The sequence below is a fragment of the Narcine bancroftii genome, chromosome 1, assembly GCF_036971445.1.
Source record: "Narcine bancroftii isolate sNarBan1 chromosome 1, sNarBan1.hap1, whole genome shotgun sequence".
Lineage (NCBI taxonomy): Eukaryota > Metazoa > Chordata > Chondrichthyes > Torpediniformes > Narcinidae > Narcine > Narcine bancroftii.
In genome coordinates this window covers 386,231,814-386,247,723 of record NC_091469.1, presented here as the reverse complement: position 1 = coordinate 386,247,723, position 15,910 = coordinate 386,231,814, and the positions used below count along the sequence as shown (strand labels likewise).

Sequence of the window (15,910 nt, the reverse complement as noted above, 5' to 3'; positions counted from 1 at the left end):
AAATCAATGGTAAGAAGAGAGGAAGAGAAGACAACGGAGGAAGAAGGAGAAGGCCTTACCTGTCCGAAGAGGCCCGCTGTGGAGAGAGAGGCCCGCTGTGGAGAGAGAGGCCCGCTGTGGAGAGAGAAGCCCGCTTCCTCAGGTCGGTAGAAATAGGACTACAAAAATGGCTCGCAGAGCCGAGTAAAAGTGCGCAACCGCGCATGAAAAAAAACACACCGACGGGAGGGGGAACCAGCTGGGGAGTCGATCTCCACAGCCGGCAACGACAGCTGCAGAACACCTGCAGCGAGAAGAGACCACAGAAGACAATGGAAACAAGAAAGAAGAGAAGAAAAGGGCAACAAAGAAACAACAGATGGCCAACCCAGAGGAAGAAGAAGAGGAAGAGTACAGTGAAATAGAAGAAGGGAAAGGCAAGGTAAAGGATATACTTTCTCTTGTTAGAGGATACATGGAGTCATTTAAAGAATGGCAAACACAGGAATTTAATGATTTAAGAAGAAGAATAAACAACACAGAAGAGAAAATGAATAAAATAGATATGACCTTAACAGAAATGGGAAAGAAAATGGACAAGATGGAAGAGCGGGCAGTAGCAGCAGAAATGGAGGTAGAAGACTTAAAAAAGAAATTGGAGGAATCTAATAAAAAAACTAGAGACACAAGAACTACTAGCTCAAAAAATAGATATAATGGAAAATTATAACAGAAGAAATAACATAAAGATAGTGGGCCTTAAGGAAGATGAAGAAGGCAAGAATATGAGGGAGTTTATAAAAGATTGGATCCCTAAGACCCTAGGATGTCCAGAACTACAGCAAGAAATGGAAATAGAAAGGGCACATAGAGCATTGGCCTCTAAACCACAACCACAACAAAAACTAAGATCTATTTTAGTAAAATTCCTAAGATAAACTACAAGAGAAAAGGTACTGGAGAAGACAATGGAAAAAGTAAAGAGAGGGCAACAAACCACTGGAGTTTAAAGGGCAAAAAATCTTCATTTATCCAGATATAAGTTTTGAACTCCTAAAGAAGAGAAAAGAGTTCAATACAGCAAAGGCGATTTTATGGAAGAAAGGGTATAAATTTATACTAAAGCATCCAGCGGTATTGAAAATATTTATTCCAGGACAACAAAACAGACTATTCTCGGATCCAGAAGAAGCACGAAAATTTGCAGAACAATTACAAAAATAGACTGAGGGATGAAGATGGGTAATGAGAGTAAAAATGATCACGATTGATATGTATGTGGGTAAAGACAAAAATAGACTAAGGGATGAAGACGGGTAATGAGAGTAAAAATGATCACGATTGATATGTATGCGGGTAAAGAGGTATAAGAGTGAATAGAGACAATGTGCATACGTGAATGTATCTGTACTTAGAGGAAAATATAGATAGTATAGACAAGAATTAATAAGGGAAGGTAATGGAATAGAGAGAATAAGGAGGGAATTAAAAGAGTGACCTTTGTGACATATGAAAAGTGAAATCTTTTCTGGGGGGGGCTGGGTGGATGGAAATAGCGGTCACTGCAAAATCAGTTGACGCTTGCGAGTGGATTTGCAAACCCAAATGGAGAGGGGAGATGTGGTTGTCCGACAAGGGATAAAGGACAACTCAGGAGGGGAAGGGGAGATTGGGGATAAAGAAGATATAAATAGGAGAATAAGAAAAATGTTGGATGTTGTAGGAATGTTGTCTTATAAAGAGTTGAAAATAAGAAAACAGAAATAGAAAAGGAGGAAAGGTAATGATGGAAAAACGGAAAGAGAAGATAAACAAAATATAAAATGGCTACTCTGAACTATATGACTTTAAATATTAATGGAATACATAACCAAATTAAAAGGAAGAAACTACTAAATTTACTGAAAAAGGAAAAAATTGATATAGCATTTGTCCAAGAAACACACTTAACTGAATTGGAGCACAAGAAATTAAAGAGAGATTGGGTAGGACATGTAACAGCAGCATTGTATAATTCAAAAGCAAGAGGAGTGGCTATATTAATTAGTAAAAATGTGCCATTTAAAATAGAAGAGGAAATAATAGATCCAGCAGGGAGATATGTTATGATAAAATGTCAGATATATTCGGAGTTTTGGAATCTACTTAATGTATATTCACCTAACGAAGAAGATCAAAAGTTTATGCAAGATATCTTTTTGAAGGTAGCTAATACGCAAGGGAACATACTAATAGGAGGGGATTTCAACCTGAATTTGGATCCAAATATGGATAAAACGGGGAAAAAAATTAACAGGAAGAACAAAGTAACCAAATTTATAATTAAATCAATGCAAGAAATGAAACTTTTGGATATATGGAGGAAACAAAACCCAAAAGAAAAGGAATACTCATACTACTCGGCTAGACATAAAACATACTCAAGAATAGACCTATTTTTGTTATCAGCTAGTATGCAGGATAGAGTAAGAAAAACAGAATATAAAGCGAGAATGCTATCGGACCATTCACCCTTAATATTGACAGTAAAGCTAGAGGACATCCCTCCAAGAATGTATAGATGGAGATTAAACCCCATGCTACTTAAAAGACAGGATTTTAGAGAATTTATTGAAAAACAATTAAAAATGTATTTTGAAGTAAATACGGAATCAGTGGAAGATAAGTTTATACTATGGGACGCAATGAAAGCATTCATTAGAGGGCAAATAATAAGTTATGTAACCAAGATGAAGAAGGACTATAATCAGGAAACAGAGCAGTTGGAAAGGGAAATAGTAAACATAGAAAAAAAATTAGCAATGAAGGAAGATACAACTAAAAGAAGAGAATTGGCGGATAAAAAAATAAAATATGAAACATTACAAACATATAAGATAGAGAAGAATATAATGAAGACAAAACAGAAATATTATGAACTAGGTGAAAAAACACACAAAATCCTAGCATGGCAGCTTAAGACAGAGCAAGCTAAGAAAATGGTATTGGCATCAAGGAAAAAAGACAAACAAATTACATATAATCCAAAAGAAATTAAGGAAAACTTTAGAGAATTCTATGAACAATTATACCGAACTGAAAACAAAGGGAAAGAAGGGAAAATAGATGAATTTTTGACTAAAATTGAAGTACCAAAACTACAAATAGAGGAACAAAATAAATTAACAGAACCATTTGGAACAGTAGAAATACAAGAGATAATAAAAAAATTACCAAATAATAAGACACCAGGAGAGGATGGATTTCCAATAGAATTCTACAAAACATTTAAAGATTTATTAATACCGCCCCTCCTGGATGTAATCAATCAGATTGATGAGACACAAAACTTACCAGATTCATGTAAAACAGCAATAATTACAGTAATACTAAAACAAGGGAAAGATCCACTCTCACCAGCGTCATATAGACCAATATCTTTGCTAAACACAGATTATAAGATAATAGCTAAACTATTAGCAAACAGATTAGCAGAACAGGTACCGAAAATGGTAAATTTAGACCAAACTGGATTTATCAAAAAAAGACGCACAACAGACAATATTTGTAAATTTATTAACTTAATTCATGCAGTAGAAGGAAATAAAGCACCTACAGTAGCAGTTGCTTTAGACGCAGAGAAGGCCTTCGACAGAGTAGAATGGAATTATTTGTTCAAAGTATTGCAAAAATTCAGTTTACCGGAGAAGTATATTAATTGGATTAAAGCATTATATAAGGGACCGTTAGCGAAAGTGACAGTAAATGGACATGTATCAAAGCAATTTAACTTAAGCAGGTCAACGCGGCAGGGATGCCCACTATCACCTTTATTGTTTGCGCTAGCTATAGAACCACTAGCAGAATTGATAAGAATAGATAATAATATAAAAGGAATAAAAATAAAAGACAGGGAATATAAAATCAGCCTATTTGCGGATGATGTTATAGTGTACTTAACAGAACCAGAACTATCAATAAAAGAATTATATAAGAAATTGAAGGAATATGGAGAAGTGTCGGGTTACAAGATAAACGTAAATAAAAGTGAAGCAATGCCTATGAATAATGCGGATTTCTCAAAATTTAAGAAGGAATCTCCATTCAGATGGCAAATGCAGGCAATAAGATAGCTAGGTGTACAAATAAACAAAAATCTAGGCCAATTATATAAACTCAATTACAATCCACTAATGAAAAAATTACAGGACGATTTAGAGCATTGGAAAGATCTACCACTAACACTGATAGGAAGGATAAACTGTATTAAAATGAACATTTTTCCAAGGATATTGTACTTATTTCAGGCATTGCCAATACAACTGACAGAAAAATTCTTCAAAGAGTTAAAGAAAATAATAAGGAAATTTTTATGGAGAGGGGGGAAACCGAGGATAGCACTAGATAAATTAACAGAATGGTATAAACAAGGAGGCTTACAATTGCCAAACTTCAAAAATTATTATAGAGCCGCACAATTAAGATTCCTATCAGATTTTTATCAAACAAGGGAAAAACCAGACTGGACGAGATTAGAATTAGATAAAATAGGGGAAAAGATACCTGAACACATATTATATAAATGGGATGAAAAATTGGTACAACATAGAACTTCTCCAGTATTACATCATCTCCTCAATATTTGGAAGAAGATTCATGTAGAAAGAAATAAAACAAATTATCAATTACCAAAACTAATATTGACGCAAAATAAGCTACTCCCTTTTACAATAGATAACCTTTCCTTTAGAGAATGGGAAAAAAAAGGGATTAAAAGAATAGAAAATTGTTTTTCAGGAAATAGATTCTTATCCTTTGAACAAATGAGAGATAAGTACAATATAACTGGAGATACAGCGCTGGCATATTACCAACTGAGATCCTACTTGAAAGATAAATTAGGAAGCAATTTGAGTTTACCAGAGGGAAGTAACCTTGAATATGTGATTACAGATACAATGTTAATCAAAAGATTTATAACAAATATGTATATTAAACTGCAAGAAAAGGAGAATGAGGAAACAAATGGTAAAACTAAACAAAAATGGGAACAAGATTTAAATATAAAGATAAAAAAGGAAACATGGGAGAAATTATGTTCTGGAACAATGAGAAATACAATAAATACGAGGCTACGTATGATACAATATAATTGGTTACACAGACTATACATTACACCGCAAAAGTTAAATAAATGGGACCCAACAGTATCTGATAGATGTTTTCGATGTAAAAAAGAAATGGGAACAACAATTCATGCAATCTGGACATGTGAGAGAGTAGAAAAATTTTGGGATGACCTCAATCAGATATTAAATAAAATAACAGAAAACAATATACCAAAGAATCCAGAGATCTTTCTCCTAAGTAACATAAAAAACAAAGAATTTGGAATTGATTTGGAGGATGCACAAAAAAGATTTGTTAAGATAGCCCTAGCCGTAGCAAAAAAATGTATTATGTCAACCTGGAAATTGGAAGATAATTTGAAAATACAACAATGGTATATAGAAATGAATAAATGTATTCCATTAGAAAAAATAACATATAGTTTAAGAAATAATATTGAAATATTCGAACAAGTATGGGAGCCTTACATTAAATACAATAGCGAAAACCTACCGGGGACAAACATTACCTAAGTTGATGGAAGGAGAAGGAAAGAAAAGAATGGACTCAGTAGAGTTTCTGGTGTATTTTTGTTGAATGACAACATTGTCTGACTGGTTTAATGCAACCTAGATTGTATACCTAAAATGGATGAGAGGGGTGGGTGGGGGGGGTGGCTTGGGAGGAGGGAGGGGGGGGGAGAAAAAGTCACTGTATATGTGTGAAAAAGAAAAAGTGTATATCATGGCTAATGTGATTTATGTTGTGAAAAATAAAAAATTTAAAAAAAAAGACAAGATGACCTGGGAGGTTCTGGATGTAGATTTGTAAAGGAAGATGTTTTTATTAGAGATACAGCAGGATAACAGGATCTTCCAGCCCACAGGCCCTCGGCAACCAATTACACCTATGTGACCAATTAACCTAACCCCCGTATGTCTTTGGTATGTGGAAGGAAACTGGAGCTCCTGGAGGAAACCCACGCAGTCACTGGAAGAATGTGCAGACTCCTTACAGATAATGCCAAATTCGAATCTGGGCTGCTGACGCTGTAATAACGTTGTGCTAACCAATATGTTAACTGTTATGATAAGTATTAATTTTGGTTTGGAACAAATTGTGTTTTTAGGCCAACTTTAAAATTATTAATGATACAGATGCCAAATACGTTGAGAGGATTATGTACAAACTCAGCAATCAACTCCTACAGTTTGGTCAAAGAGCTATGCAGTTGACGGTAAATATTTTAAAGAAAACTTAACTGTCTCTAATTCATTGGTCTTTTCCAATTTCTCATGCATTTCTCTTTATTAAAGGTATTAACCCAAGTCAAAATAGAGTCCCATAAATACCTGTACCTGGTTAAATAGACATTTGTCAGATGTGATTCTTCTAATCGATTGTAATTAACACAGGGGCACCACCTCTAGTGCTTTCAGATGTTCACTGGGTTTGGTGTAGAGAGCCAAGTTAGAAGCGATCTCATAATTTTCAAATAAGGTGTTTCGTTTTCTCAGTAACCAGAGGCAACAAAGCATAAGGAAATGTCTTGCACCGTGTTAGCATGGATAAGCTAGAATTCTAGTCGAACACTAGGACTGAGGCTGTCGTTACTTTCAGCTGGCAATATTGGGTAGACCATATTGGTCACATGTCTATCAACCCTCTTCCAAAATGCGAGAAACCAAGTGCAGATTAGATGAAGTGCTGTTCCTTCTCGCTGTGTTGGGGATTTCTGTGACAGTAAAGGAGGCTACAATCCAATGCAGAGTGGAGACCACATGCTGAACACTGAATGCAATACACCAGATTGGAAATAATTCAAGTGAATTACTGTTTTATCTGGACTTTTTAGCTCCCTGGATGGTGGGAAAGGAAAAGGTCGGTATCAGTCAAACATCTGGAGAATTAGCTCAGTGCTTTTTTCCCCCCCCCCCCCCCCTTATCCCTCTCTGAATGAAGAATGTGCCCAGTCTAAGCAGCTGGACTGGTCCACCTGCTTTCCATATTGCAAGTCCCATGCATTTTGTCTATATTTTGAGCTGAAATTCCACGTGTAGAGGGATACTGTGAAAATTTTAGTTTTGTGTGCCATACAGGCAGCTCACATGTCACCAAACTCAGGTGTCATTTTAGATCTATAACACCACACAAAATGATACAAGATTAATCATGATAATGGTAGCATTTAACATTAACAGGCTAATCAAATTTAAACTAATTAAAATTAAGGGGAATTCATAATTTGCTTCAGTCGTAGTCTCACAACTGTTTTACCTGTCATCACGTTCTCCCATTTGCAACGGTCTCTGCCACCAAAGCCACTCCTCTTGCTCTCTTCAACCACTGTTGCCTCCCTACAGCTCCCTCGTCATGGTCCCCTGGATAAAGTCTTTTGCCCTTTCCCACAGTACTCCTAGTGAGAGTCAGTGGGTGGCAGAAATGCACAATGTCACTCACTGCAGGTCTGACACTGATCTGTGCTAACTGTGGCATGCTTTGAGCCTTCTGCTTCCTTTCACTCATTCAACATGTACCTTGTATACATCTTAATAGCAGCCAAGATTTTACCCCATCAGAGCACCTCTTCCCTACAGGTTTACAATCTTCTCTCTCCTTTTCAGTTCTGATAAGTCTCTGATCTGAAATGCTGTTTCTCTTCCCACGGATGCAGGCTGAGTTGTTGAATATTTCCAGTATTTTCTGTTTTAATGTTAGTTTTCTCACTTTTGCTTTTATTTTTTCAACTTGCGTTCATACTAGTAAAACCATGTTATTACTATTCTGACTGCTGGACAGTTTGTAAGTGTCCTTTTCTTATCATTATCTATTTACATTTTTTGTGATGTGTATGTATTCGTGTCCCTGGTACATCTGATAATGGATTTACTCTTTTTTATTCAGGGTTCTGCTGAGCAATTCATTGAAGAAACAAAAAAAAACAGTAGAGCAGATGACCATTCCAGATATGAATCTCAATGGGTAGGAATCTTGGAGAATTGTTCAGGTAATTTGAATTTCAAATTGATGGTAAAACTCTTTAATGCAAATCATTTTACTGAAGGTTCTTAATTACACCCGACAGTACATTTTCAACAGGTCCAATGAAATGCCAAGGCTCATGAAGGCACAACTCTGTTAATGTCACAGTTTGTGGAAATATGGAAATCTCTTTTGTTATAGACTTCCCTGGTATGCTTTGCTTAAACAGTAATATTCCTTGCTTTAAAATTGAACTTGCTACTTTCAGTAGAACCTGTGACAGATCAAATGGTCATCAGCAGTAGTAGATTTGAAATCCATGAAAACCTGAAACTCATGGTCGAACACGCCCCTCACTGAAATAAGCCCTGGGATTGTGCATACCTAAAAGTAAATGACCTGCGTGATAAAGGATTATGTATATGTTCCACAGTGAAGGCAATATCATGTAGCCAGAGATGAGCAATCTGGCAGTGTATGGATTAGATTACGTTCTATGGGTATGCCACATCTCATTATGAAGGTTGATGGATGAATTAAACTGGAAATGAACATTTGTCCCATCCTGAATGAATCTGATGCCTGTCACACTGGCATAAGATAAGATGTACAGGTGTAATATTCATTGCAGGCAATGACCATCCCCAAGGTACCTTCCTTTGATAATCCAGCAGTATTATTTAGTTAGATTCATATTCTTGCAAAATGTAAATATCATAGATACAGGCAAGGATTGAAATTCAAAGTGATCTGTTGAATGATCATCACGTTCCTGCTTTGTACCTAAACCGGAGTTAATCTTGTATTACAGCTCAACCGACAAAACAGAATGCAGGTGCATCAATATCATCGATGCAAAACAATTATTTGACCCCATCGCTGCTAAATTCTATACGTAGAATGGATGTGAAAACAATGACCAGCACTCTCACAAGATTGGCTGCCAACAACCCTGCATTTGAAGGTAAACTGTCCTTTAAAAGTTAGATTCATTAAAAATGTAAAAACTCTTTTAACTTTTGAAGTGTATTCTCAAGTACTTCACAAATAATATCTATGGAGAAAATGGAATACAAAATTCCACAGAGTGCTGAAATAAATGGCCTGTAAATGTTTTAAACTAGGGATGAAAAGACTAATGCTGGGATGTTGATGCCTCTCAGATTCTAATGTGAATTAAACTTGGATTTCATTTTGTTCAATATCCAAAGTAATATTGGTACATACAAGGTCAACTTTAAATTCTTCAATCTTCATTTGTCTGGTCTATTTTTCAAGAAAAGGCAAAATCACATGCATTACTAACAGAAAATACTCACAACTTGTGGAAGGAGAACAATCAAGTTCTGTCACGGTGTTTCAATTTGTTTCTTTTACTACACTGACCGGCTAAGTGTTTCCATCATTTAGTGCTCTTTTCGTATTTCCAGCATCTTCTTTTTAAACTTTGTTTAAACATAGTTGAACTCAAATCTTTTTAATGTAGTATATCATGGGATTTTTTTTTCATCTAAAATACATTTGTTTTCTGTAGCTAATGAGTGTCAACGAACATTGATAACTGACATCTTGCTACTTTATTTCTAGGTATCAGGATTTCAACCTTAGTTACTGTGCTTAAGGAGGCTGGTGTTCTTGGTAAAAGCTCAAATTAAGATTTCTGCAGCAGTATACATTTAGCTGGTTGTCCACAAGAAAATAATTGGAAATGTTGATCTATATCTATGATTCAATAAAAACTTTTTTAAAAACATTGTACATATGCCTAGATTAATAAAAAGGTTTGTTGCTTAATTCCAAAATGTTGAAATGCCAGTTAAATAAATCTGTAGACCAAAATTACTTTCATACTGAATATTGTTGATGCAAGTTTTTACAATTCAGATTGTAACAAAGCTCCAACCATCTGAATTTCCCAGTTTAGTGTATTTTGTTTCTTTGTTACTTAGAAATCCAGAGATGGATTTTTGGTTTGGATTCACTTTGCTCTGAAAGTATGCTCATGTAGGTTATCTGCAATATTGTACACATCCACTGAGAAACCCTTTCACTTGTTTATAAAAAACACAACTTGATTTTTGGCAGTTGAATGTATTGCAAATCCAGGTAAGAAAGTTACATATGTCTAAAAGCAGTTACTGTATATTTCTTCATGTAATAATTTTCACTTTTTTTAAACTAAGTTCCATAAAAGGTTCACACCATGTGTTAATAGCTGACTTTATTTTGAGAGTTTTAATTGATTTATTTGAGGAGTTTTGGTTAGACTGCAAACTTAAATTTTTATAGAACTGTGAGAACTGTAAGTTTCTGAAACCCCATTTGGATGATTTAAATGTAGTGAAATATGGCAAACAGATCTAAAAGAATATTGATTAAATCTTTGTTTCAGTCTTGTGTAAAATCAGGAAATTTGCTAAAAATTATGGAGCTAGCGCTGTTTGTGCTAAATGGTTATCATGTTCTCATGCTTCCCTTCCATTAAGGTTTACTGAGCACTGGCAAGTGGAGCCCGTCACTGGTCTTCATTTGAAAAGTAAAACAAAATTGTGTATGTACCTGAAAATGTTTGAAAGCTCAGTTTAACTTTTGACAGCACCCATCTTATCAAATGCTATTTGCCATAAAAATTGAGATTTTATTTGTTCTGATGGTGGTTTTTGATTTATAAAAATAAATATTGTATGACTATTTCCTTTTATGCCTGTCTTCCGCATTCATATTGGTTTGAGGGTGGGAAGATGAATGGAAAATGGAACTGTGGATATTTGTAGGTAGAGTTCATAAATTCTTGTTCATAGTGCTGCAAGAGATTAAAGCCAAACAAGGAACAAAATGCAGAGGCAATTTTGGTGAGAAGCTTTTCTTTCAGAGATTAATAAAGGGAAATATGACAAGTGAAATTTGAGGAAAGGGTTAATCATAGAAAGAGTTGGGTTTTTTTCTCCTAAATCACAGAATGCATTGTTAAAGCAGAAGATATAGGAAAATTTAGTTAAAATAAATGGAAATAAGCTGTGAGTTAGATCTGAGAGTAACAAATGGAGAATAAGAAGTGGACAGAGGATCATAAGGATTAAGAAATAGATATTAGAGTGAAGATTATTTCATCCTGACTTATTTGGTTTCATCTTAAAGTAATTTGGAAAGGGCTTGTAATTCATTCATCATTGGTATTCTTTTATGTACATGTTCTTTGGAGAAGTTTTTTACAATCCAGGTCCTGACATTGCCAACACAAAACCTAATTTTTGTTGCATTGGTGTGAAGGAAGTATTGACCCCAGATAGAAATAAGACGGTAAATCCCAAGTTCCGTTATACAGGTAGTCCCCGACTTGCGACCAATGCGACTTATGACCATCCACACATACAACCAAATTTTTAAAAATAAAAATATATTTAAAATTTACGTGATTTATGTTGTACTTCAAAAACTATAACAGGGATACAGGGCATGTAAGAGCCAAAATGTGCATACTTGTTGGTCGGTATTCCGAGGTTCCGGGGCTGGGTGAGACCATCTTGATTCCTGTGCAAATGTGTTAGTCTTTGGTAGGCACGTGCCCGCATAATGGAGTTCAGTTGACACATGTGCAAGAGTTAAGGATGCGGATTCATGAGGTCACATGATGCGGGGAGAGTAGGAGGAGGTGGAATCCTAGAGCTCCCAGGATTTTCAAGAATAAATAGGGTAAAAACCTCAACTGAATAACCAAAATACCAAAAAAAGGATGTGGGAAGAAACCTACAACAGATAATGACTAAAAAAAGTAAACTCGCAAATAAAATCATGAAAGAATCACCACCGAGGTGAGAGATCCAGTCAGGAAAGAAAATGGCGGGGCTGCCCAAGGCCTGAGGACGGAGCTTCAGCTTGAGTTGAAAGACCCACAAAACAAGGACAATGAGAGTCAGGCAAACTTAGTGCTACATCATGGCAACTGTACAAAGAAAGATGGGGAGAAGCTTGGGGCCTCCCTCCCACAGCGGGCACCCTCATGGTGTGTGCGAAGCCCAAGAAGAAGTCGGCAGCTGTAGTGGGCATGAGGTAGCAGCACTGAAGAGCACGGGGACCAGACCAGCCCGGGTGGACAAGAAGCTGCGGGGAACCGACATTGACTCCAGTATCGAGGGGGAGGTTGATACCCAGCGGCGGGTCCAGAGTCAAGTCGCGCAATGCGATGGGTATCCCAACAGCAAGCAGCGTCTGGTCGAATGAGGCAATCAATGGGTCCAGCAATGGACCAGAGAAGCAGTGAATACTGGCAGCAGTGGTGATGGGTCCAGGAGCTCTGTAGAGGATGAAGGTAGCGGTGAAGGAAGGCTCCGTCAGGCTGTGGGACTTTTATATTTAAAAAGTCCTGTCTAACCAAAACAAGGGGGGTGGTCAGAGCCCTCCTGGTGAGATGTAATTGACATGCTGGGCAAGATGGAAGGCAGGCTCTTCCAGGCTGTTGACAAGAGAGCCCAAGATATGGGAGAGAAGCTGGACAAGGTCCAGAGCACCCTATCTGGGCTGATGGGTTGGGTGGCTGAAGGCTGAAGTAGAGGAAAGGGTGGGTAAAAATGAGGACATTATACATGATATGGGCAATAAAATGGAAATGCTGCTGAATGAAGGAGAATATCTGGAGGAAACTGGATGCCCTTGAGAACTACAGCAGGTGAAATAACATTAAAATAATGGGGCTAAGGGAAGGGATCGAAGGGCAAAACCCAGTAAGTTTTTTTTCAGATCTGGGTCCCTGAGGTGCTGGGCAAGGATATACTGGGAGAAAAGATTGAAGGGGAAAAGAGCACATAGATCCCTTTTCCCAAGGCAGGTCCTGGGCAGAGACTATGTTCTATCCTTATAAGGTTGTTGCGTTATCAAGACGGAGAGAATATTAGGTGCGGCAGCGAAGGATGCAAAGAGTGTTCCCCTTAGAGTTGGAGGGAAATAAAATCTTTTTTTTATCCGGACATTAGTGAAAACCAGAAAAGCCAAGAGGCTGATTAAGCAAAAGGGGTACGAATGTGTACTGAGACATCCAGCCATCCTGAAGGTGAAACTTCCAGGAGGAGAAAGAAAATTTATCACAGGTCCAGAAAAGGCGCAGGAATTTGCTGAAGGTCTGCCCACATTGGAGAGTACTAAGAAGAAGTAAAGCCTGACTGGGGAGCAGCCTACAGTGGTTTTTATTGCATTGCAAATTTAGCTCACAGGGGTGTATTAATGTGTTATGGATTGTAATGATATTTTGGTATTTAAATTATAAAAAATAAGGGGTCTAAAAAGAGATTAGGCCAAATAGACAAAAAGTCATAATTACAATTTTTCCTGGGGAGCTTGGGAGATGGAGAAAGGAGTAGATGGATGCTGGTGGCACAACCTATTATGGGGCGGGGGGGGGGGCGAGGGGAGAGTGTTCACAACTGAAGGAGGTTCTCCACAAAATAGAGGGGAGGATGGGTGTAATATGGGGCAAAGATTATGTTGGGAGGGCAATAAGGGGTTAAGGGAAGGTATGATCATGAATGTTTCTTGCATCTTTTATTTTGGTTAGTTATTTGGGTCTTTGTCCTTGTTCCCACCCTTGTTTCTTACTTAGTTATTTTTGCAGCTTGGATGGAGCAGAGCAAAGGGCAGATGGTAAGAGATTGGGGGTGCGGGGAGGGGTGGTGGCAGAGGGGGAAGTAATTAAAGAGGAACCTGGGGGGCAATGGCTAAGAATGCAAAATTTGCAACTTTTAATGCAACGGCTTAAACAGCACAGTGAAGCGGAAAAGGGTTTTGGTACACATTTTAAAAAATGGGGATAGATCTGGCCTTCTTTCAAGAGATGCATTTGACCAAGCGGTAACATCAAAAGCTAAAATGGGGGTGGGTGGGTCAGGTTATATCCTCCTTGTTCGGCTCAAAGGCAAGGGCATTTCTAGTAGGGAAGAGTGTTCCAGTGCAGGTGCAGAAGGTGATCACAGACAAAATGGGAAGATTCGTAATGGTGCACTGTCAGATATATTCCGAGTCCTGGACCCTAGTGAATGTGTACACACCCAACTATGATGTTGAAAAATTTATACAGGACATTTCCCTACAATTGGTGGAGGGGAATGAAAATATTTTAATAGGGGGTGACTTTAATCTATGTCTGAATCCCATGCTGGAGAAATCCACAAAACGGATAACTAGGACCAGGGTGGCGAAAGCCACTATTAACTGCATGAGAGAGCTGAATTTGATTGATGCGTGGCATAGAAAGCATCCAAGGGAGAGGAACTATTCATTTTACTCGAAACAACATGACTCCTACTCTAGTATAGATTTTTTTCTGGCTTCATCCCATTTAGAGGGTAGAATCGTGGAAGCAGAGTATAGTGCAAGGCTTCTCCCTTGGTTTTGGCTATAGATATGCCAGATAAGCAAGGTACAGCATACAGGTGGCGTCTTAACATTTTGCTGTTGTAAAAGCCAGAGCTTTGTAGTTTTATAAGAACTCACATAGCCCTGTGCTGTGAGGACAACTGCCCCTCTACTCCAGATAAATTTCTTCTTTGGACACCCTCAAGTTGTACTTGAGGGGCCAGGTAATTGGTTATACAAAGACAGTCAAGAAAAATTATATGAGGGAAGTGCAGTAATTGGAAAAGGACATTACTCAATTAGAGAAGGATTTTCAGGAATCAGGCTTGGAGGACCATTATAGAGCTCTCACAAACAAGAAATTGGAATATAAATACGCTTCAGATGTATAGTATGGATAAGGTCATTGAGGTTGAGACAAAAGAATTGAGTTGGGGAAGAGAGCACACAAGGTCCTCACTTGGAAGTTGAGGGCAGAACAAGCTTCTAAAACAATTAATGCAATACAAATTGGGAATGGCCAGGTCTTGTAAAAGCCAAAGGAAATTAATGAGACCTTCAGGGAATTCTATGAAGGATTGTATAAATCTGAATTGAGTGAGGGTCCCAATCAAAGGGGTGAGTTCCTGGTCAGATTAGACCTCCCACATCGGAATCCAGAGAAAGAGCTGGGTAAAGCATTGAGTGCACGACAAGCAGGCAAGTTTGGGGGAGGATGGATTCCTGCCTGAGTTCTATTGAGAATTTAGGGACTTATTAATACCTCTGTATATGGAGATGATAGACCAGGCTAGGGAAACACGGTCCATCCCAGAATCTTTTACAATGGCAATTGTTATGACGATTTTGAAGAGGGGTACAGATCCCCTTCTTATAGGCCAATTTCTCTGCAGAATACCAAACCTGGCAAATAGATTGGTTTTGCATTTGCCAAAATTGATAAACAAAGACCAGACAGGCTTTGTGCAGGGGAGGCAAGCAGCGAATAATATTGGCAGACTGCTGAGTGTAATGCATCTGGCATAATCTAGAAATGAGAAAGGATTGGCCATTTCCTTGGATGCAGAGAAGGCTTTTGACAGATTGGAGTGGGAATTTTTATTTAAGGTGCTGGAGAAGGCGGGGTTGGAACCAATTTTTCAAAATTGGATCAGCACGCTATATCATGCAACCAAGGCGAAAGCTGGGCAGGTCTCCAGCCTTCCCACTTACCAGATCTAGTAGGCAAGGGTCCCCGCTTTCACCGGCTCTTTGTGCTGGCAATGGAACTATTGGCAGAAGCCGTTTGTCAGGATCCAGACCTTAAAGATTATAAGAGTGGGCCAGGAAGGACACAAAATTAATTTATTTGCTGATGATGTACTGATATATCTGACGGACCCTGTGACTTTTCTGCCTAGACTGCCAGGGGTACTGGAGGACTATGGGGAACTTTCTGGCTACAAGATCAATTGGGAAAAGTGCGAGGTGATGTCACTCACCAAGGGTAACTATAGTCAATTTAAAGAAAATAGTA

General features: G+C 37.9%; 1 protein-coding gene across 1 annotated transcript in view; it reads left to right on the top strand.

Annotated features, from left to right (window-relative positions):
* Nucleotides 1-10,750, top strand: part of LOC138759017 (uncharacterized) — a 93,460-nt gene extending 82,710 nt beyond the window's left edge. Inside the window, exons 14-17 of the mRNA XM_069928819.1 lie at nucleotides 6,197-6,304; nucleotides 7,972-8,074; nucleotides 8,861-9,013; nucleotides 9,637-10,750. Coding sequence (XP_069784920.1) covers nucleotides 6,197-6,304; nucleotides 7,972-8,074; nucleotides 8,861-9,013; nucleotides 9,637-9,704 — 432 coding nt within the window. The 3' untranslated portion in view covers nucleotides 9,705-10,750. The remainder of the gene's footprint in view (nucleotides 1-6,196; nucleotides 6,305-7,971; nucleotides 8,075-8,860; nucleotides 9,014-9,636) is intronic.
* Nucleotides 10,751-15,910: the final 5,160 nt, after the last annotated feature.